This window comes from Hemibagrus wyckioides, linkage group LG06, assembly GCF_019097595.1.
Source record: "Hemibagrus wyckioides isolate EC202008001 linkage group LG06, SWU_Hwy_1.0, whole genome shotgun sequence".
Taxonomy (NCBI): domain Eukaryota; kingdom Metazoa; phylum Chordata; class Actinopteri; order Siluriformes; family Bagridae; genus Hemibagrus; species Hemibagrus wyckioides.
Window position 1 is genome coordinate 26,048,909 of NC_080715.1, and position 22,956 is coordinate 26,071,864.

The 22,956-nt window shown below is 40.4% G+C and overlaps 1 protein-coding gene across 3 annotated transcripts; it reads right to left on the reverse strand.

Annotated features, from left to right (window-relative positions):
* Positions 1-16: 16 nt before the first annotated feature.
* gpm6bb (glycoprotein M6Bb) lies at positions 17-21,413 on the reverse strand. Of its 3 annotated transcripts, none has more exons than XM_058391017.1 (7): positions 21,259-21,413; positions 7,875-8,061; positions 6,975-7,131; positions 6,365-6,524; positions 5,975-6,048; positions 4,976-5,041; positions 17-2,233 (listed from the first exon to the last, which is right to left on the reverse strand). In XM_058391017.1, the coding sequence occupies exons 1-7, from the start codon at positions 21,260-21,262 to the stop codon at positions 2,084-2,086; spliced, it is 798 nt and encodes a 265-aa protein (XP_058247000.1). In that variant the 5' UTR covers positions 21,263-21,413; the 3' UTR covers positions 17-2,083. The 3 variants fall into 3 exon arrangements, with proteins under 3 accessions (XP_058247000.1, XP_058246999.1, XP_058247001.1); XM_058391016.1 differs by lacking the exon at positions 21,259-21,413 and adding an exon at positions 13,271-13,555; XM_058391018.1 differs by lacking the exons at positions 17-2,233; positions 21,259-21,413 and adding exons at positions 4,534-4,795; positions 13,271-13,527.
* Between the last annotated feature and the right edge of the window lie 1,543 nt (positions 21,414-22,956).

Genomic DNA, 22,956 nt, shown 5'->3' on the forward strand with positions numbered 1-22,956 from the left:
CAAAAAGACAAGAAGGTCAGAGTCTGATAAGTGTTTTTATTTTTCATTAAAAAACAAACTTTAGCAGATTGGTTAATAAACTGAGTTCCACAGGTGAATTAAACAGAAGTTTAGAGCGTTAGTCGCTCTCACGCTTCACTTTTACTGACAAAACATCTGGGTTTCTGCTTCTGCTGATAAACACAAAAAAATTTGTCTTGAAATAATCCTAGAATTTGTTGAAAATGTTTTTACATTTATTTTTTTAAACCTTTTCAAATCAGGTTTATTCAACTTTAGGATAAAATTCACGCAATGGATGCCATCGTCTAATTCTCACACATCGAATACCAAATACATCAAACTGGAGATCAGGAGAAACTCCATCAACAACAGGCTTCAGTTCCATACCCCATCCAACACACACACACACACACACACTTCTAAACCTGTTTAAAAGCTCACTCTCCAGTTGAAAGTCAACAATGAAGTTAAAAAAGAGAAAAAGGTAAACGCCGTCTACTCTAATCATCAGTACAAACAACTACACTTTTTTTTTTGTAGATTTTCTTTTCTCAATGCAAAAGTATCACTAAGTAAACAGTCCTGTAAAAAGTCCTGTAATTATCTTCTAACTCAAACAGCAACAAAATGCTTTAGGAAGACTTTACAAAAATACTTTCTGTAACAGTTTACTGCCTTTTGAACTGCAGGAACAGTAAAAAGGACTTTATTTGTACTTAAAACAAAATATAAACATGTCTAAAAACCATGAAGCGTTTCTCCACAGATTAGAGTTACACAGAGCTTCAAAAAAAAAAAAAAAGAAATACTAACAAAAAATAAACTGTATACTAGGTGAAATTCTAAAAATGAAAGGTCTTTTTTATAAATTTCTAACAAACAACTTTCGCTGTCAAAAATATAACCGAGTCATTAAGAAAAAGATCTTAACAGCAGCACTAAAATAGTTACAGACATTTGAGGCCATGAAGAAAAAAAAAAAAAAAAATGATGTTAAAAATGTTCAGCATGGAAACGATAAACGTCTCTAAATCTAAAAATCATCTTATTCCTGTCTTTATAACAACAAACAAAAATCCAGATAACTTCTGGATTTAAACAAGAAAAAAAAAAAGTTTTAACTCTTCTGACATTTTTAATATTTGTGTGAAAATTATTTGTGTAACGCTCCCAATTTTTCTCACTTACCTTTAAACAATTTTTAATTGTTTTTAAATAATCTTGGTCCACGTAAAACGAGATTATCATCAGTATTTATTGTAAAATTACAGTAAAAAAAAAATTCTAGTCGTGAAAATGTGAGTGAATTTATTCACTGCACTTCAAAAATTACTCTGGGAGAAAACTAAACATTTTTCTATTTTTCAATACAGTTTCAGAAACTTCAGAAAATTACTGTGTATTTTACACCAGCTAGGAATTAAAAAGATTTTTTAAAATCTTTTTACATTTTTTTTTTATTATTATTTTTATTTATTCCTGGTTGGGGAAAAAAATTTAAACAAAAAAATTGTTTCCTAAAACAATTTTCCAGCCATATTGAAGTAAACTGAGTGGTTAACAGTCACTGAGCTCCACTGAGGTAGATCATTTCTATTCTTTTTTTTTATGGGTTGGGGGGGGGGAATCACAGTTTTTCAGCCACACAGCATTTAAAATTGTACAAATTCACTTTTTCGGATTTTCCAAAAAAAAAAACAACCTATGTTCCAATTCAACAAAACCCAAAATGCCATTAAATTTATTTTCAAAAATTAAATCCTGTTTGTCATAAGGCTCTTAACATTGCTTTGATTAAAACTTGGATCAAAACGTAACTAACAAATAACAAAATTCTACAAACTTTCAGGAAATATTTAAATTTTTGTCCTGTTGTGAACAGAGGAACAATTTAATAACACTAGATCAAATAAAGAGTAAAGTGAAGAGACCTGAAGACAGGTGGAGGGAGCGTGGACGTGAGGGTTAGTGCAGACGGACGCGAGTGTTAGCTGAGGTGGTGAAAGCTGCGTTAGTTAGCCTCGTGGCGTCGACCGAAAGGTTTTCATTCCTTTCTTTTTTGCCGATGTTAACAGGGGTCTTACGAGTAGGAATTGAGGCATTCTTTTGAACGTGATTGGATGTCCTGCAGTTCTTGCTCCTCCTTGGTTTTGATGTCTTGGTACGCGTGCATTTGACTCGCGTCCTTTAGGTAGGCCCAATTCGCCGAGAGGATCATAAGGTAGTGGATCTGAGAGAGAGAGAAGCTGTTAACGACGGCAAGAAGCAAGCCAAAAAAAAAGCAAGGAAAGCTCATTACATTCCCACAAAAACACGTCCGAGTCGCAGTAATGCCTACGAGAGGGTCGAGTAGAGACGCAACAAGCAAGAGAGACCAGCAGCACACACCAAATAAACACAAGCTACAACTACATGCAAACACACACTCAAACACACTCTCACATACACACACAGGTTTGTTTCCCAATATAACATGCAGTCCAGACACAAGTGATGCTGTATGATAGGACACATTATTATTATTAATGTTAATAATAATACCACAGCAATGTTATTCTCAACTGATTAATTTTCGTTTCTATAGTAACCACACTGTCTAAACCTGAATAAAGATATTATTTAAAATGTGTAGTTTTTTTTTTTTTTTAGATAAAAACCCCAATAAACTGTGTCTGTAACTTTTACAGCCCATTAAAACAGCAGGTCCCCACAAACCACCTCCTACTTACATTTAGACAAAACGTATAACATTATTATAATTAATATGAATAAAATTGTACAATATTATAAACCCGATACTGCTTCTGTAACTGAGAACATATTAACAGTCACATCGAACTCTGTCTCCACAAAACATGTTCTAAAAAAATTGTTATTTATTGTAAAGAGTGTTATGGGGTCTCTATAATCATGAGGAGCTGGATCTGCCAGAGCGAGCCTGCTAGCATCACGCAAGAAAATCTAACCAGGTTCCTTAAAAAAAAAACACACTTGTCTTCCTGTTTTTGTGAGGACCTTCACTGCTGTAATTACTAATGCAGCTAATCATCGCTATGCTACACCTAATCTAACTGGAACCTTGACCTCAGTAGCCTAAGGAAACCTTTTCAGCTCTTTTAGTTTTTCTAATTAAAACCGTTTTCCTCACAGGAACCTGACAATTGTCCTCACAAAATCAAAACTATTAGATATTCCTGCCCTTTTGGGGACATTTGGTCAACACTAACCAAGTGGTACACACAAACCAAGTCCCAATAAACCACGTTTTATCCCACGACCCCATAAACGATGATGATTGTTAGAATTATTTAGACAGGAAAGCAATGCAAGCCAGCAACAGCAAAGCGGTTAGCGAGGACAAACTGCCTGCATGCGTCTGGGATGACGTGAACGAAGCCTTGTTAATGAGCAGCTGGACAGCGAGCATCATGGATGAAATGATGATGAAGACCACGGAGGATGGTTGTGTAAACAAAGCATATTTATTTTGTATGTCAAAGAAAATAAAATAAGGTTACATTTCTTTTCAGAAGTTAAAGGTAATACTGAATAAAAGGAAACATTAATTAAAACATTCGAAATAAAAATAGGCATGCTGCTGTTCCGCTTAATCCAAACGATCATTTCTGATGAAAAATCTAAATAATAAAAGACACACTGGTGAGAATGTTCCTTCGCTGCACTGAAGCCCAGGAAAACGGTACCTTAGGGGTTTTAATTAACCACATGTTGCTACTCATCTTTATAATATGTCTAAATGAGCCTCTTTACCTGGAGGTACCTGAGCAGTCATGCTAACTGCACAAACGGTATAAAGTACACACAGCTGGTGTTGTTGGATGCTAGTTATAGTAATTAACTTTAATTAGCGCTGATATAAAGCTAGCGCGCAATTAGGCATCGTTACAGTCGGCACAGTTTTTCTTTCCAAACATTTTCAAACTTTCACATTTTGCTGCTAACAATTAATCAAAATGTAGCACCACCCTTTTAGCCTCATGCTAATCTTCACACTAGGTTAAAATTCGACCCTAATGTTCATATGTTTACACAATTTACACACAAACTTATCGAGTTTACTTTAGAGTAACTAAAGCACTACGTAGACCAGCGAGGTGTGTATCTGTGTAAGTCTTCGATGTGGAGTTAACATAATGCTAATTGGTTATTTGTTTGTTAGCAAAACCTGTCAAATTTGTAAACAAAAAAATATATATATATATTGCTGTTTTTACGTAAATCTTTTTTGATAACACTTTCTACACTAAACACCATAGCTTTCGAGTTTCTGATAAAATAGCAGCAGCCATCTTTAATAAAGTCAGTAAGGCAAGCGCGTGTGTTTGTACAGCGTTTATTGCGGACTTGTTAGTTTTATTAACCTTGAAGCTAAGCACTATTAATGCTAAAAGGTCTTAGCGAATCAGCTACAATTACGGTGAGTGAAAAATTAGCATAAAGTGTCCCATAAAGCGGGTCCGTTAAATGCTAGTGCCACTAGTGATTATATTATTAGCTAGTTTTTTTGGGGGGGGGGTAAATAATCATTGGAGGCTGTTTTTATTAAAGATCGTTAGGAAGCTGCTGAGCTCCTGGTCTAAAAAAACGCTAAATACAGATATAGCTAAATATTTACACATTCCATGGTCCGGATTCTTTTCTCATTTTTTACTTCTTTTTTTTTTATTGTCCGTATGATTCGTGTGTGAGTTTAAAACTTAGTGCAACAGTCTTCTCTGCTCTTATACTTCAGTAGAGCAAAGTTATAAGTGGTAGCCATCATGTAGATGAACTGAGGGGAAAAGAAGAAGAAGAAATGAAATAAATCATCAGATTCAATAAAAACCCAACGCCTGCTGTTTCACCTCGCTTAGTTGTGATCTGAACAGGTTTCTATCTGAACAGGTTGTTTTTTTCTGCTCAGTGATGTTCAGAGGGAAAGGACAGTCAGTAAACCTGCATTAACACTCACCATGGCGATAACGGTGGCTCCGGCTCCAGCACACGCAACTATATACAGGTGGTAGGACAAGTAGAACTAAATGAGAGAGAGAGAGAGAGAGAGAGAGAGAGAGAGAGAAAACAAACCATCAGTGAATCTTGCTGTTGTTTGACTGCATGTGTGATGTTTGTATGTAACTCATTAATAGAATACCTGATGGAGTAACACAAGCAGCACAACTGCTGGTGGAATACCACCACAAACACACAGACAGCTGACCACTTTACTGTAACGGCTGAAGCGTCACACATATCGTAATATACACAAAACATGCTAGCATGTTACCATGACAACGTAGTAAACTACCACAACTGCTGGAGTATCATTACCATTAAAAAGAAAAAAACAAACAAACAAAAAAAAAACACGAACATCTGGGCTAACTAGCGTAATGGCTCAAATAATCCACAGACTGAAATACACAAACCTAAAGCCTGCAACAGACACAAATTACCACAACAGCTGGAAATACACCTATAAATATACACAAACAATGAAACAAAACATTGAATATATAAATATAACGGCTTGAACAGCACGAACGTAACCCACCGAAACCCACCGTAACATCTGGAGTAACACAAACTCCAATCCTCCTAACACTGTGTACAGTTAGAGTAACATGTTTACTGTACAAACATCAACAACTGAGAGAATTTCTTTAACTCTTGGAGCAACTCCCTAATCCGCTCCCACCCTGATCATCTCCCACCCTGATCCTCTCCCACCCTGATCCTCTTCCATCCTGATCCTCTTCCACCCTGATCCCCTCCTACCCTGATCCCCTCCTACCCTGATCCCTCCCACTCTGATCCCCACCTAACCTGATGCCCTAACACCCTGATCCCCCCCTCCCTTATTCCCTTTACCACCCTGATCCCCTAACAATCTGGCAACCTTCTGCAGCTGAAAGAGGATTTACTCTCTACAGCAGAATCTGCACTTTTAACCCTAGCACTGTGTTAATACCTCGTTAGAGTTACAGATGTCGAGAAGCGTCGAACCGCAAGCGACTCCTGGAGTGGCGTTCCATGGAATAATGCCTGCAAGAACAAAAAAAAGTCACCTCACAATCATTATAAACGCTTACAATTATTATTAATTGTAATTATTAAAAATACCACAGCATCAGGACCTATACATTGTGTTGCTTTGACAAGTTAATGAAGTTTCACTTGTTTTCTATAATGTTTTCCTATAAAGCACTTTAGTCTAGTGGTAGTCTAGTGGTAGATTTTAGTTTAGTGTTTATCGAGAACTCCACAGATATCCATGTTATTCTTGAATAAACATGTTAATTTTACATATTTTCTATTTATTTTATTTATTGTTAATGCTGAATGTTACATTTTTACATACCGTACTGCCGCATGTCCACACAAACAGAGGAGTTGGCTGGAGAGCTGGAGGCCATGGATGCACACGTGGACCAAATGTTGTAAAACAGGAAAACTGGGATCGAGGAAAACCCGAAAACTCCGAGCCAAGCAACTCCAAGAACATACGTGAGGAACACAAACTGAAACGAAGACATGAAAAACATCTTTTGATGTTAAGATCTTAGACTTTATGGTGGAGGTGGAGCGGTGCAGTGTGGGAGGTGGAGCGGTGCAGTGTGGGAGGTGGAGAGGTGCAGTGTGGGAGGTGGAGAGGTGCAGTGTGGGAGGTGGAGCGGTGCAGTGTGGGAGGTGGAGCGGTGCAGTGTGGGAGGTGGAGCGGTGCAGTGTGGGAGGTGGAGCGGTGCAGTGTGGGAGGTGGAGCGGTGCAGTGTGGGAGGTGGAGCGGTGCAGTGTGGGAGGTGGAGCGGTGCAGTGTGGGAGGTGGAGCGGTGCAGTGTGGGAGGTGGAGAGGTGCAGTGTGGGAGGTGGAGAGGTGCAGTGTGGGAGGTGGAGAGGTGCAGTGTGGGAGGTGGAGAGGTGCAGTGTGGGAGATGGAGCGGTGCAGTGTGGGAGATGGAGCGGTGCAGTACCATGGCGCTGATGCAGCGGCCGCAGATGGTGGTCTTAAACTCTCCGTGCAGCTCCTTCACTGCACTGGTGGTGTAAAATCCCTCAGCCAACAGGATGATCCCGTAGAGGAAGAAGAATGAAGCAATGCCATAAATCACATACTGTAAAAGATATATTCTGGAGAGGAACACACACACACGCAACCAAAGATTTCTTGCATTAAAATAAGAATCGAATATCTTTGTACTTTATATATACATATATATATACATATATATATACATACATATATATATATATATACACATTATATTATGTGTGTGTGTGTGTGTGTGTAAAGGAGAGAGATAAGGACAGAATGAAGGAGGCAAAAGAGAAAATAAAGATGAAGAGAAATAAAAGAGTGAGAGACCGAACAAGTATAAAGATAAGGATAGAGAAATGTTGGTGCATTGTGATTGGTTAAAAGGCTCATTTGCATATCCTGAATACTGTGATGTAATAATATCAGCAACACCGATGCAGGGTTAATGATAGTTAAACACAGCGACATTAACACTAACAGCTGAATTTTGTCTGAAACTATTTATACTCCATGAGGATTTATCATGGACTCTGGCTTCTGAAAAGTAAACAAGACGGCACTGAGGGGGAAAGACAGGATACAGGAAATGAAGAAAAGAAACTGACAGTAAAAGAAAAAGAGTAGAAAGGAAGAGAGAGAGGTGTAAAAATATAAAAACTGAAAAGTGGAATCACATTTATATAGATCATTAGCACTCACTCAAATAGCAAACCCCCCACCCTCCACACCCACCCAAACACCACCACCCCCACACACACCAAAACACTCCTTCCCACACTCAAACACCCCCCTAACACACACACACCCTCCCACACCCAAACAACCCTCCACGTACATGTCAGTGAGCATGCTGGTTTCACTGGGGTTCCTGTAGAAGTTGTTCTCCAGGATGGTCAGAGTGCCGCTCAGGGCCACATGTCCACAGCCACAGAACAGAGCAACACCAGAGAAACACAGAATGGTGGCCAATAGCGACGCGTAGGGAACGCCTCCTAAACACTTTATACAGCAGTCCACGCAACCTGCCAACAGAAACACACAAATACATTTTATTGGCAGAAACCCAAACACTCTGAACCCTCTGTGAAGCATGGTGGTGGTGGTAGCACAGTGTTTCCTCTACAGACATGCAGCTTATAAACATACAACATCATTATTAACAGAAACTTACAGAAAGCTCATTTTCATATCCTGAACTCTGTGATGTAATAATATCTGCAGCTTCAGAAGTAAATGATATAATGACATCACTGCGTTTATTAGTTTTTATTCAATTCCCAATTCAATTTTGAATTAAATTATTCAGTTCATCAGTGTACTTAGATCAGCAGGTCAATAATCTGATTATCTCCAACATCTGACAATAATCTGATTATTTGTGTGTGTGTGTGTGTGTAAAGAGAATCAAATCCTACAGTGGAGAATCATCCTGCAGTTCTGACTGTCTGTACAACACAAGAAAAACAACAGTTCTGTATGTGTGCACGCATGTGTGTGTGTGTGTGTGTGTACGCAAAAAGAGAGTGTGTGTGTGTTGTATTTTTTTTTTCCTCTGCCTTCCTCCTTCACAGTTTCCATAGTGGCTTAAACCTCATCCACCAAACATTCCTCCCTTCTTCTGTTTCTCCCTCTCTCTCTCCTTCACACACACACACACACACACACACACACCAATGTGAAACCTTCCTTCAGTCCTCTTTGTACACAGAGCAAGAGACACACTATGAATGACAATCAGGGCCTCTTTATTTCATTTTGTCTGTGTGTGTATAAATGTTCCCAGACAAACACAATAGAGAAACAGCCACCATATGGACTGGGCCCGTTTTCACAGAGAGAGAGAGAAAGAGATGAAGAACTCATTATTTGTGAATGTAGAGGATCTGCAGCTGGTTATTAAAGTCTCTTGCTAACACAGTTAGCTAGCATTTTGCATGAACATTTAATAAGGAGTAATAAATAAAGCTGTGGGCAGCTGATAGTTAGCTAGTTCAGTAGCTGGTTAGTGATCAGCTCCTGAACACAACTGGACACTTGTCCATCACTCTGCTCACTAGCTAAATCTAACACTGGTAGCTAAACCGCCGTGCAGCAACAGGACAGTGTAAGAACAATCTGGCAAGCAGTTCACCTTTTAAATGTGTTTATTCACACATTTGGTGTGTGTGTGTGTGTGTGTGTCTGTGTGTGAAAGAGTGTGTGTGTACTAGTCATTAGGGGAAAAGGCTTGGATTCATTATCTTGCTAGCGCTCAATCATCTGAAAGGATGCAGGAAAGCCGCTATACAACATGGGAACTTTCTCATGAACCTTCAACTCACTCTCTCTCTCTCACACACACACCCACACACACACACACACACAGCTGCTTATTATACGGTGCTGTTTTTCATGTGATTGTTGTGTTAAAACTGTGTAATAAAATAAATATTCTTTGATGTAATAAAAGTCATGTGACAAATGCTTGTGATAGTTATATATTAATTATACAGTAAACTCTGTGTGTGTACAAAATAATCAGAAATAATTCAGTCAGTGATTCAGTTCTCCAGATAAAGAGCTTTTGTGATATTTTGTTCTGTAGTTTGTGCTGATGATTGAATCTGGTGCTGATTAACAGACAGAAGTTTAATGTACAGTCATGTGTGTGTGTGTGTGTGTGTGTGTGTGTGTGTGCACGGTGTATCGACCTGTCAAAGCAGGTTATTGATCTGAACTCTGCAGCTCTGAATTGATTTAAAAACCAACACGGGACAACAATACAGTGACCTATTTATTACTTTATTATTTAATATTATAAAGATATTAATGTTAAATTCATGAATAGTTTTGCTGATAAAATACTAGGTTTATATGTTTACTACAAAATAATAAACCTTTACCGAGTAGGAAAATCAGAGCAATTAAACTTCTGTGAATGTAATATTAAAATTCATACAAACAGCAATCAAACAGTATTTTATTTACATTTTATAATTAAAATAATGTGAATAAAAAATTAGGAACTATTTAATTACTTATTAACCAATTTACTGACTTATTTATTTACTTATTTATCTAAGTAATAATTTCCTGACTCTGAAGCAGATGATTACATAAATAATTGCAGTATCTTTCTTTTTCCTTTTTTTTTTTTTTTTTACTTTTCTGTCTGCGTTTTATTAGTTACACTTATGTTGCCAAAAGTATTGGAACACCTCCAAATCATTGAATTCAGGGGTTGGGCTTGGCCCCTTAGTTCCAGTGAAAGATACTCTTAATGCTTCAGCATACCAAGACATTTTGGACAATTTTGGATGACCCCCTTCCTGTTCCAACATGACTGCACACCAGTGTACAAAGCAAGGTCCATATAGACATGGATGAGCGAGTTTGGTGTGGAGGAACTTGACTGGCCTGCACAGAGTCCTGACTGAAAACCTGATAGAACATCTTTGGGATAAATTAGAGTGGGGCCATCCCTAAACTGTTCCCACAAAGTTGGGAGCATAAAATTTTCCAAAATGTCTGGGTATGCTGAAGGATTAAGAGTTCCTTTCACTGGAACTAAGGGGTCAAGCTGAACCCCTGAATTCAAGGATTTGGAGGGGGTGTCCCAAAACCTTTGGCAATATAGTGTATATTTGAGCCCCTGCACTCTATAAGGATTGTTCAGAAAACATTCAAACTTTCCAGCAGTTTTCCAGTTACAAAGTCTCTCCATTTAAACGGTTTAACCGAGTTTTATTTTACACTGTAATCAGTTGTTGAGGTCATACTGCCTGAGAAATCAGCGAATTTTAACCAGAATAATGAAACAAAAAGCAGAAAACGTTTGGTTCCTCGGAAAACACTCGGGGATAATCTTGCTTGGCAACACCATCAGGACCAGAGTCGTGAAAACCGAGCATCCTGTCCTCATTAAAGCAAATTATACTCTATACTTAGAGCAGGAAATATCAGGAGATGGAAGAACGCGTGTCTCAGCCAAACCGAGAACAACACAATTATTCTTCCAGAAATCCCCGTCTTTATACTCAAAACAAACACAGTCACTGTGAGACTCTGAGATCCTCCTCGTTATCTCTGTGTAAAACTCATTAAAACAGAAAAATAACTGAACCGAGAGGGTAAAACTGAGTGATTAATAACCTCAAAATTCCATCAGATGAGTTTTTGGCCTATTTTAAGCACCGATGAGCCAGCAAGAGATGATCAGCTTAAATATCTAGAGCTAAAATATCCTCAGCGTCTGAGAATATTTCAGTCTCTTTCAGAATGATTAGCATGAAACGGGACATGTTCCAAATTAAGTGTTAAAGTTTGCATTCTGTACAGCTATAGCCTTTCAGAGGAAAAAACAGCATCCTAAAGATGATCATCAAAGTCAATCTGTCCACAGTTTAACAAGATCTCCTGATGTTTTTGTAGCTAGCAAAGCTCCTGGAAGTTAGTGGCCTGGTGAACGGTGATGCTAGCTTTCTCTCTCTCTCTAATTCTTCGTAAAGAAATTGTTCTGAAGCTCAGGGACACCGTCTGTACTTACACTTCTCCTCTGTACTGGATTTATTACAGATTCTTTGCTATTAAACAGGATGAGGGTGACAGTGGGGTGTTAAAAGGCATGCTGGATTAAACATCAGGACAGCAGGTGGTTTTTATTTTTCTTGATATGTTTAAACAGGTCAAAACAGAGCAAAATAAAGAAACGCTGACAAAAGTCCACACCGAAAAAGCTCAGGGTGTAATGTTAACAGTGTAAGGATTATTCAAGTTTTTTTTTTTTTTTTTTACTGGAAATCTGTCCGTTTTTGTGATTCTGACCCTGATGTCTACAGAGTCATCAACCTGATCCTTCATCTAAAGCTCCGGAAACCTTATAAAATAATAAACTGGGGCCAAACTGAACAATACACTGGTTTGGTCCACCTTCGTGCCCTGTTTTGAGAGTACAGAGTGTTATTTCTCACAGTAAATGGACACTGACCAATGCCACTGAATCAGCAGGCCACTAATGACATGTTCTGAGTTTTGGATCCTCTTTTCTCTGGCAGTCACTGGTGTGTGGTGACGAGTGAGTGGGAATAAGAGTAAACCCAAGAATCCAACAAAATACTGGAGAAGATTTCAGTCAGAAACAAAAATCTTTACCTTTATCAAAAAACAAACAAACAAACAAAAAAACACCCTGACTATAGAGTCTGATTCACACTCTGATTCTTATTAAAAATTCAATAACTGGATGTTACAGCTAGTCTGTAAACGAGCTGCGGTGTAATAAAGAGCTGTTTTAGTCACTTGGAAACTCCCTGTTCTTATTATTTAAAAATTACAAGAGGAGTTTAATGAATTCTACTGGTATTTTATGTTGTAGTTAAATGCATCCATTTAACGGACTCGTTTTATCTCACTGGACCAAGTGACGTGGAGCTGAAGGGTTTTATAACCGACTAAAATCTCTGGAGCACAAATTTAACATCCGGCTAAAAAACAAAAACAAAGAAATTGCACCAAAAAATTCCTAAATCCCGAAGGTGCTCACAGTCCAGAGATCTGCAATATCTGGAGCTGAACATCAAAACACAGCTGACCTTTAAACATCTGCACACGTCCTTCACACAGGTTCTCACGTTCAGCTTCAGTTTTCCACATGCCATTAAAGCAGGACTGAAAATAAACTTTTGTTTTTCCACAGAACGAAAGTCACGGCTCCGGGTTCACGTCTCCACTGCAGACTGATGCTCTGAATATTCATGAAAACCAACAGCTGCCCTGTGCAGCTCCATTCACACCATCAACAAGCAGAAAGAACTCATGAGAACGGAGGCAGCTTTTATCCTCAACACTAGCCAAGGTCTGAGAGTAATATTAATAAAAAATAACAACAGAGTCATGTTTAAACCAGCTAAACGTAGTAGTAGGATTAAAGAAGGTGGTGTGTTGAGCATGACAGAAGATCTGGACTTTAAATTTCACCAGAAATGAACCGAATATCATCTGGCATTAAATCATTAGATGTGTTCCCAAGAACGAGAGACCCAATTGCCATCAGTAATGTTTAGATGAGCTGAAGCACTGACTTGGTATAAATGTTTTATTTTCTTTTGTCTCCTATAAAAAGTGGTGCATCTTATAAAGAAGTAGTAAAGATGTAGGTTAGCTACTTTTACAACAACAAAAACGCAACCCAGATAACCAAACCAGCTCACGTGTTTGAGTGCAAAATGTATCTGCTAGCTTCAGTAGCCTTACCGTCGTCAGCTGTGAGACTCCTCACTGAAGTATCCAGCTGATCTCTTTGTCGGATGGGACACGCCCACATCAGCTGCTCTCTTTAGCCTTTACCCCAACTCTCTTGAACTTTGACCCTAAAGCCTTAGACCCTTTTGACAAAACCACAGAGCTGAAGAATGTGAACCAGTCACAATGGACATCCAGCCGCGTGGGAATGTTCACCACCAATGCCGAGGCTGATCATCATGTAGCTCATGAGATTGATACACAGAGAAGTTCATAATGTCCAACACTTCAGACTAAAAAGTACAAAGAGGCAGAAGGAAATTTATCCCACATCTCTGCTCAGTTTTTGTGAAGAGAAACGTCCTTCCGAACGAGGAACCCGTTTGTGTGTTTAACTGCCCGTTATACTGTTCCATTACTCACTGCCAACTAGGAAAAAAAAACTCCTGAGAAAAACCTCCTGCTTATTATGGAATGGAAATTTTGGCTTAATAAACAAATGAAGAGACATTTCTGAGATTCCTAACAAAAGAAAGTGCAGAATAGAATCTGGACCTAAATGTTCTTTTGAATGAAACTGGCTGAAAGATTCTTGAGGAAGCTAGTGCTATAGGCTAGTAACACTCAATCACCTTCAGGACCTTCATTTTATACTGGTCAGGGTATAAAGTTCCCAGGATGGAGCTGGACTCTGGAATCCTGGGAACACTGGACAACAGGCTAGACAGCATCTCTGCATGAACAGACCAGCCACAAGCTCCTTTTGAAGGCAAAAATCAATTGGCTGAGACTGCAGAAGGAGGAACTACAGGGTCTGGAATAACAACCAGGAGGAATCCATTGACCCAAACGTACCACTGGCTCCAAGGTCCCATGACCAAGAGATTTCTGTAGAGCAAAGCATCCTTCTGAAAGACAGCATCCTCCCAAACTCTGGCTGAATTCTTGAGGTGATCAAATGGCAGTTCTGGTAAAGATTGTAGCTGCTGGTCAGACAGGTTCTAATGCTAGGCTTCAAACTGCACATAAAGAGCAAAGTGGTGCACTCCTGAAGGAAGAAATCATTCACTTTATTGAATTTATAACTTCCAAATTTGAAATAAAACAATTCAAAACAAACACCTGAGCATAGCTCAAGTTTGTGGCCAACTGTACCTGGACTTCCGGAAATAAAATCGTTTCTGGTACACGTTCTTAAAGTTTGGGATAAAAACACTGTCTGAAGAAGGAAGGAAGCTTGGGTGAGTGTTATGGAGGCAACAAGGAATCCCAGAAACTTGAGTCAAAAACTCAATATAAAAACAAGGACTTAAGCCCAAGGTACATGTCTAAATGTGGAGTTAACAAAGACAGGAAGTCAAAGCCATGAAGGACAGACCAGGCTGGACGTAAAGTACAAAAATAACCAGTGAGATTTAACAGAAACTTCTAAAAGATTCAACCAAAGAAGGAAGAAGATGCTACGTGCACAAACCTCGTCCACTTGGTGGAAACAGCACTGAGCCTCGAGCCAGCAAGTTAATATAAAACAAGCGCTCGGGTCCAAGGCAAACATCTAAATGTGGAACTCGGTTAAACAAACACAGCAAGGCCAGGCTCAGGACTGCAGAGATACAAGACTTTCTCAAACCATATCACCAGGGGAATGAACACGGAGAAGAATCCACCTAAAAGTGTGGATGAGGAGCTCAGAGGAACCAGGAGAGAGCATCACCATGGAGGCACCAACATATATTCAATAAAGTTTCCAGTCTCTCCAGTCAGAGTCATTAACATATCCACAGCAGATTATATATATATATATATATATATATATATATATATATATATATATATATACACACACACACACACACACACACACACACCCCATCCCAAAATCTTTCCCCCTAAATCCTGGTACTAAAAACCAATTCCATCACCCCATTAGTCATTCGATGACCTTTAGGAAAATGTGACGATTCACAAAGTACGAGGCAAGAAGTCTGGAACACTGCTGGAATTTTGGCGCAACTCAAACAGGAAACTCTGAATCACTTGATGCTTTGGGCCACAGCAACAAAGTCCAAAGCCCATCGTTCATACTCTAGCTTTTCTACATGAAACCAAAAGAAGTCACTCCAGATTTAGTATTTAACCGCATCGACACTGCAGCAGACAAAACGCCATCAAGAACTCGTTTAGTCGGCGATGGAAAAATGGAAATCGGAGCCTTTCCAAGTCAGCGCAGAGCTCTGCTGAGGAACTGGGTTTCAGGCAGCTACTCTGAGGTTTGGTTTGGCTGAAGACGCTGTAGAGTTTCATTAGTGTTCACATTGTGTGTGTGTGTGTGTGAAACCTTACAGAACTGCCAAGCTCTTTGGCAAAGCCCTTCTTCTGGCTCCAGACCAACAGCTTAGCTAGCATTTGATCTATCGCCTGAAAGACCACGCTTCTTGGGTTTTCTTGTCAAGATGTCGAGTTTATTTCCCAAAAACAACATCTGACATTTTTAACAGCTTGATCATCAACTTGTGAGGAAAGTTTCTAAGATTCTCAGACGGACAGAAACAGTGTGTTTTGGATGCAGGTTCCCTCCTCATTCTGACATACAGGACTGTAGGTTTGATCAGAAGAATCTTAGCATCTACTCCGAGCTCTGAACACACAAACATTAGCATGCTGAGCTTTGGACCTGAAACTGGGCTCCTGTGTTAATATTAGATTTTAACTCTGTTGTGTTTAGCTCTAGTCCACACTAGCAGATCAGCTGGAAATAAGGTTTTATAGCAATTAGCGAACCTCACTAGCTAACTTTGTCTAAAAAGATCTGTTTATTGAAATGCTTTGGAATATAAGACTGCATCTGATCATATAAACATCACTGTCCACTACACACACACAGCTAACTTGTGAGCATTGTAGGGGAAACACAACACAAGACCAATGCGCTAAATGTGTTTAAAGGAGAATTTTACACAAAACATTTATAAATGGTGTTTATCTGGTGTTGTTTTTTTGTGTTAGCGAAGTATTACAGGACGCTAGGAGCTGTGGGATGTGCTGATGTTGTGGGGGGGGTGGCTAGTTACTAGCATGATGATGGTGGAATTAGCATGAAAGTTGATCTGATTGAGCAGGATGTATAAATGAGGAAGACAGCGCTGGAACGGTTGTTGATTAAATACTTGAATTAAAATTATAAACTCTGTAGTAGTCGTTAAGGTGGATGATTTTTTTCCCCACAGTGTTATTACATGACTGTGTCCTGGGTTTGTTGCCATTTCCTCCCATGTGGGTTTTCTCCCCACAGCTGCTCTTATCCATCTGTTCACATCATGAGGAACATCATATTCAAGCAACATTTCATGTCCTAGCTTTATGTTTTTCTATAACAGTCCTGAGCGAATGGATTAGCTCGAGTTTCCCAGTCTAAAGTGATTCAGTTCTTCACCATGATCCTCAGCAGCTGAGCTCCAGGGACAAGCAAGTCATTGAGTTTACTGCAGCTGTCCATCCGTCTGCAGAAAAAATTCCATGTGAGAAATTCTTATCCACACAGCATTTACAGCTGAACGAGGGAGGCCATGTTTAAGACCTAATTCCTGTACTCTCTCCTCATTATGCCACAGTTTGAATGCTACAGCCTTTCCCTTGTTCCTTGTTTCTTCCCAAAAATCTGCTCCAATGGAAATGAACTGGGTAAAGATGACCGAGAACATCACTGAGAACATGTGCTTCTAAAAAACACAAAGGTTTAGAGTGAAGATGTCACCTCCAGAGCAGTGTGCACAGTGTGTGAGGGTGTGTTAGTGTTATTGTTCACTTTGAGGAGGAAATCTCACATCATATGACATCAGACTGCATTCGCTCTGCTTCAGGAGGATATTCCCGAGTGCCTGAGCTCAACAGCGGTCATATGGTTTGAATCACGTTAATTCCGGCTGGCTGAAGGTCGAGGCCTCCTTACTGAAAGCGTTCCTACTTAAAAAGTGTTTAAAATTCAGTCTGCAAGAAGTTTCGCCTGGCATTTACAGCCACAAACATATCGTATTTTTACTCATCCAGGATGCAGATGAAGACTCGGGCTTGATTAGTGCCGTTAGGAAGCTTTTTTTTTTTTGCTTTAGTCAAGTAGCAGCAGTGAAGAATGAGGAGAGCACAAAGGGACGTCTGTAGGAGCCGAGTGTCTCAGTGGGAGCGAGGCCAAGAAGTTCCAGCCTTCAAAACTCGCTTTCAAGCTGCTTCGACAAAGGCTGCATTTTAACAGTGTTTTTAAACGCTCGCTCAGTGACCTACACTCTCCATGTCTCCATGTCCCTTCACCCCCAGGTCCTGCTTCAATCCACTGCAGAGCTTCAGACACGGCGTGAACACTGGAGACACATTTCACTGCGACCCGGAAGTGTGTGACGTCTCCACTGTCCACATGGAGAACAATGGGAGGAGGGATTTACCCTACATTACAGGAAACTGCCCCAGAGGGCACTGATATCTACTCCATCAAACAGGAGACAAAAACTCAGTAAAACTCTACAAGTTCCATCTGGAATCCTTTCACAGATGTTTTACCTTATATAATTAATTTTTAATCCAAATGAATCAGCCTTCACATTCTGAAGATAAAAAAACACCAAGAAACAGACCAAAAGAAACAGAGAGTCAGATTCTGTCGTGAAATCCTGAGAAATTACTAAAGAACCGATAGGGATTTTTTTTGGCCAAGTAAAACACACTCCTGGCTCGCAGCAGGTTTGTGAAATCAGAGAAAAGTGTTTAAAAGTTTCCTGCAGCGATCTTCAGATCAACCAGTCAGAATAAGAAACCTTCTCCTTTTCTCTATGCTGACTTAAGTTTCTCCTACAGAAACAACCAACCATCATGAGAATGAAATATTTAGGTTTTTGTGCTAATAAAGACATCGAGACTAAAAGGGGGAAAGGGGGAAAAGAGACTAAAAGAGAAGGATGAGGCGAAGTATGAAGAGAGGGATGAAGAGAAGGATAAAGAATGGAATGAGGAGAATGATGTGGAGTAGGATGAAGAGGAGGATGAGGAGGCAGTTCAGGAGACGGATGAGTAGGAGGATGATGAGGAGGATGAAGAGAAATATGAAGAGAAGGATAAAGAGAGGGATGAAGAGAGGGATGAGAAGAAGGATAAAGAATGGGATGAGGAAAATGATGAGGAGAAGGATGAAGAGGAGGATGAGGAGATGGATGAAGAGGAGGAGAAGGAGAAGGATCAGGAGGCGGATGAGTAGAAGTTTGAGTAGAAGGTTGAAGAGTAGGATGAAGAGAGGGATGGAGGGAGGGATGAGGAGAAGGAGAAGGAGGAAGAGAATGATGAGAAGGATGAAGAGAAGGATGAGGAGACGGATGAAGAGGAGGATAAGGAGAAGAATCAGGAGACAGATCAGGAGACGGATGAGTAGAAGGATGAAGAGAGGGATGAAGAATGGGATGAAGAGACGGAAAAGGACAAGGATGAAGAGTAGGATGAGAAGAAGAATGAAGAGAAGCATAAATCATTAGTGCTAGTAAATGATGTTTGAAAACCAGATTCAGCAAAATGAACTTAAATACAGCTCAGAGGTGTACACAGTGAGTGTAGAGGATCATGGGTAATATGCTAAGGGATATGCTAATATCATATCCAGTGCATACAGTAACTGGAAATTCCCACTGGAATTTGTTTCACTACCTCATTCTATTCCACCTATATAAGTGCATTCCTCTGTGTGTGTGTGTGTGTGTGTGTGTGTGTGTGTGTGGTGTTAGCATTATATCACCAGACCAGGACTTTCTGGAAATGCGCGGGCAGAACAAAACAAAGCATCTGATGCTGACGCTTTATGTTTCCACAAAGAGTGACATGAAAAAGTGTGTGTGTGTGTGTGTGTGTGTGTGTGTGTGTGTGCGTGAGAGGGCCGGTCTCTCTATGACTGCCTGCCTCTGTTACAACAACATCATCTTACTGCTCTTCACAGACACACACACACACACACACTGGTATTGAACATTTTTTGGAAATTGGCCTGAAGGCTACATAACTGCTCCCCCACCCCCCTTCTTTTAATCTCCCAGGTCACACTCTCTGTGACTCAATTAAACAGACGAGGGATAAAAAGAAAACACCCAAAGCCCAGAGCAGTGAGGGAGGAGAGGAGGAGAAACACACGACTTGACAAGATAACCAGTTCAGTAAAGTCCACTACAGTGTGGTCACTGAGGCACATGATTACATCACCATTATCTCTTTCCTGTGAGATTAATCTGGTTAACTCATTCTAGCTAGCTTTCTATTTGCTAAACGCGAAGCCGCTTCACTCGGCCGTTTCTCCTCGGCGTCTTTAATCCCGACATCAGTGCAGTGACCCAGCTTGCTCACTTCACCAAACGTCTAACACGGGTTCCAAACACCAGGCTGAGGAGAAGCTCTGGGTTTAATAACATCTCACTAAACAAAAGTCTGGACAATAAATCAACAAAATCAGACGCGAGCCAAACACGGAGCATGTGATTATTTCAGGCTGTAAACAAGGCAGTGAGGCAGTGAGTAAGATTTTCCAAGACCCTGCTGTGTTGAGACTTTCACGCTGGAGGTTTTCTCAGCACAGAAATGTCCTCATGAGGAAACATGTCTGTCTCTTTCTCTCTCTCACACACAAACACTTCACTGCTTGTTCTCAGTTTAATTCTATTTCCTTTCAGATGAGTCCACTGTTAATGCAGAGCTCAGAAACTCCAGACTTCCTCACACTCAACTTTTCCAGTGAAGCCTCTGAGGTGAGCTGATAATCAGACAGACAGAATAATCACCAGATTTTATTAACACCACGTCCAGTGCCTTCTTATGGTCCTTCAGTGTAAGATTTAGAGAGTGATCATGATTATACTGAGAAACCTGCGAGAAAAGTTTGGATAATAATCTTCAAAAAAAGAGAGAAAGAGAGTGTGAGCATCTAGATAACAACAACAACAACAACAACAACAACAACAACAACAACAACACACAAAGAGCTGCTCTCCCCATCTGGCTCACAGTCCTCTTAAAGCCGTAAAGCCTTTCTAAACCTGCTGGAAGTCTTTACGAGGCGCTGCTCACGTCCCAGAATGCCTCAGAACACAGATGGACAAAACACTCAACAATAACAAAATTCCAGAAGAATCTTTCCTTTGGAATTTCTTGAAGATTTTTGTTCTTGTGTTACTATTCACACACACACACACACACACAGCAGAGATGTGATGTTCCTCTGGATTTTCCCCAAACCCTTGACTGCCCTCGAGATGGACTCAACACACACACACACAGAGAGAGAGAGAGAGAGAGAGAGAGAGAGAGAGAGAGAGAGAGAGAGAGGAGCAGAATGAAAGAAGAAATCCTGAAGCAACATGTCCTGCGTTACTAATCCTGAACTAACAAACCTAGATTTAACAAACAGATTTAGGAAATAATATCCAGAACTGAACGAGTGCCAGAACTGGTCCAGAATTAATTCATGCAAATGCTGAAGAAACAAATCCTGCGTGAAATCAGCAGAAAGAAAAGAGAAAACAGTAAATCTGCATTTAACACAAAGATTAAATGCATGCTGAATGAAGGAATGCAGGAGGGAGGAAGGCAGAAGCGATCAGTTGAAGATGTAGAGACTCCACAGAGAGCTTCAGGACCTGTGGAGACATCTGGAGCTTCAGATCCCTAACCGATTAGACAAAGTGCACCAACTAGTTCCTAACTAATTTAACTCATATACAGTGAGGAGGTGGAGCTGAGGTGAACTTTTTTCAAGAGTGCTGTGAAACATCAGGACACGTTCAAAACCGTTAGTGCACACACGAGTCAGTGTCACGAGCCAGCCCCCACCCCCCTTGTCCCTTAATCGTGTTATTCCATTTTAACTCTGATCCGCACAAGCGCGTGCACAAACCGAACGCGCGTGCACACCATGCAAAACAAACTTCTAGCACTAAAGATGCGCGAGACACCGCGCCGCCATTTTATAGATCTGTACATACCCATAGTGTCTCCTCTGAGATCTCAGCAGTGAGGGGAAGAAGCGCGGAGTGCAGCACACTGGGTCTGTGAGTGTGTGTGTGTGTGTGTGTGTATTTGACATGCAGACCGAGAGCGCGCAGCTTTCAGGAGGACTCCCTGCGACGTCACACAGATAGCCACGCCCACTCCCATATCGACAGCAGAGGGCGCGCGCCTCCAGAAACAGCAAAGTATAAATACTTGACGCCTCAGTATTATGCCTTGTTTGTTTTTATTTTGTTTGTTTGTTTTTCAGAAATCTTCATGAGAAATATCTTCAGTTATTACCAGACAAATACCGCGCTTGCCCTGAAGTGTAATAATGTACACAGAAATGTGTTTATCCCATTTTTTACTGCTGTGATTCACGATTACAATTTCAACAAAAAAATGAATAATTAGTTCCTGTTCTCAATTATATAACAGCAGCTATAAACAGTCCTTCTTTCTCTCTCTTTCTCCTCCCCCCCTCCCTCTCCCTCTCCCCCCCCCCCCCTCTCTGTCTCCCCCCCTCCATCTCTCTCCTCCCTCCATCTCTCTCCTCCCTCCATCTCTCTCTCTCTCTCTCTCTCTCTCTCTCTCTCTCTCAGCTAATCAGAGGAAAAAAACACAGCTGGTCATGTTACTGAGAAAAGTGTAAACTCCTCTGTCCTGAGGATGTTGAGTAACACTGGGTATTTAAATCTGTGTCTCTGGTGTCCAGGTATTTACTCTCAGCTAATTTACCTTCAGGTACACTCGATTCACTTCTACAGATAATAAACACTGTACACGGGACGTATGCTGAACACTACACCTGCAATCTGGACATGTACAAGTCATTTCTACTACAGAAGGAGGAGAGAGAGATTTTCATGATGGAATAAACACATTTGGTAAACGGTGTGTGTTTTTTTACTTACTGAAGTTTCACTATGATCCAAACATCTGTTATGGACGTTTCCTGGAGTTGTGATGATCACAAAAAACCCAGATGCACAAATCACACAACTTTCTGTCTCCAAGCAGGCTGGCCTTGAGATCAAACACAAAACAATGAAAATTAACAAAAGGATCGGCTGGAGAGAAAGAACGAGGAGGTAAAAATGTTCTGCAAACGAGAGAGAAGTCATTAACATACACACACACACACTGCAGTGACGGAGTGGAGAATACATTTGCACATGGAAGAGATGATGGATTCTACAGGGGAGAGAGAGAGAGAGATTATATGTGTATATACAGAGAGGGAGAGAGAGAGAGAGAGAAAAAAAGAGAGAGAGAGAGAGAGAGAGAGAAAGAGAGAGAGATTATATGTGTATATACAGAGAGAGAGAGAGAGAGAGAGAGAGAGAGATAAGGTGGCGGTGTCAGGGTATACATCACATACTGTCTGTGCTTCTGATTGTGTTTAACACTGCAGGAACACCGGCTAGATGAGAGAAAACCATACAGGAAAGGAGAAGATGGATGGATGGATGGTAGTTTGATGGTTTCTGTATCAGTATCATTATAAAAACCATGACCTCATCCTTGATCTTCATCCTTAGTTTCTATGATCATGTTGTGTGTGATTTGGACTCACCAGCAGAGGGCAACACTTACAGACATCTGTCTATTTTACAGGAGGTCACATGGTGGAGTCGGAGTTGGAGGCAGGACTGGAGTCTTGATCCCAGAGCAGCACTCAGAGTTCAGCT

Coding starts and splice junctions, on each gene's coding strand:
- gpm6bb (XM_058391016.1), bottom strand. CDS start 13,340: ATGTGGGCGTGTCCCATCCGACAAAGAGATCAGCTGGATACTTCAGTG. Junction 6,049..6,364: donor TGTGGACATGCGGCAGTACG/GTATGTAAAAAT, acceptor TTGTTCTTGCAG/GCATTATTCCATGGAACGCC. Junction 2,234..4,975: donor GAGCCACCGTTATCGCCATG/GTGAGTGTTAAT, acceptor TCTCTCTCTCAG/ATCCACTACCTTATGATCCT.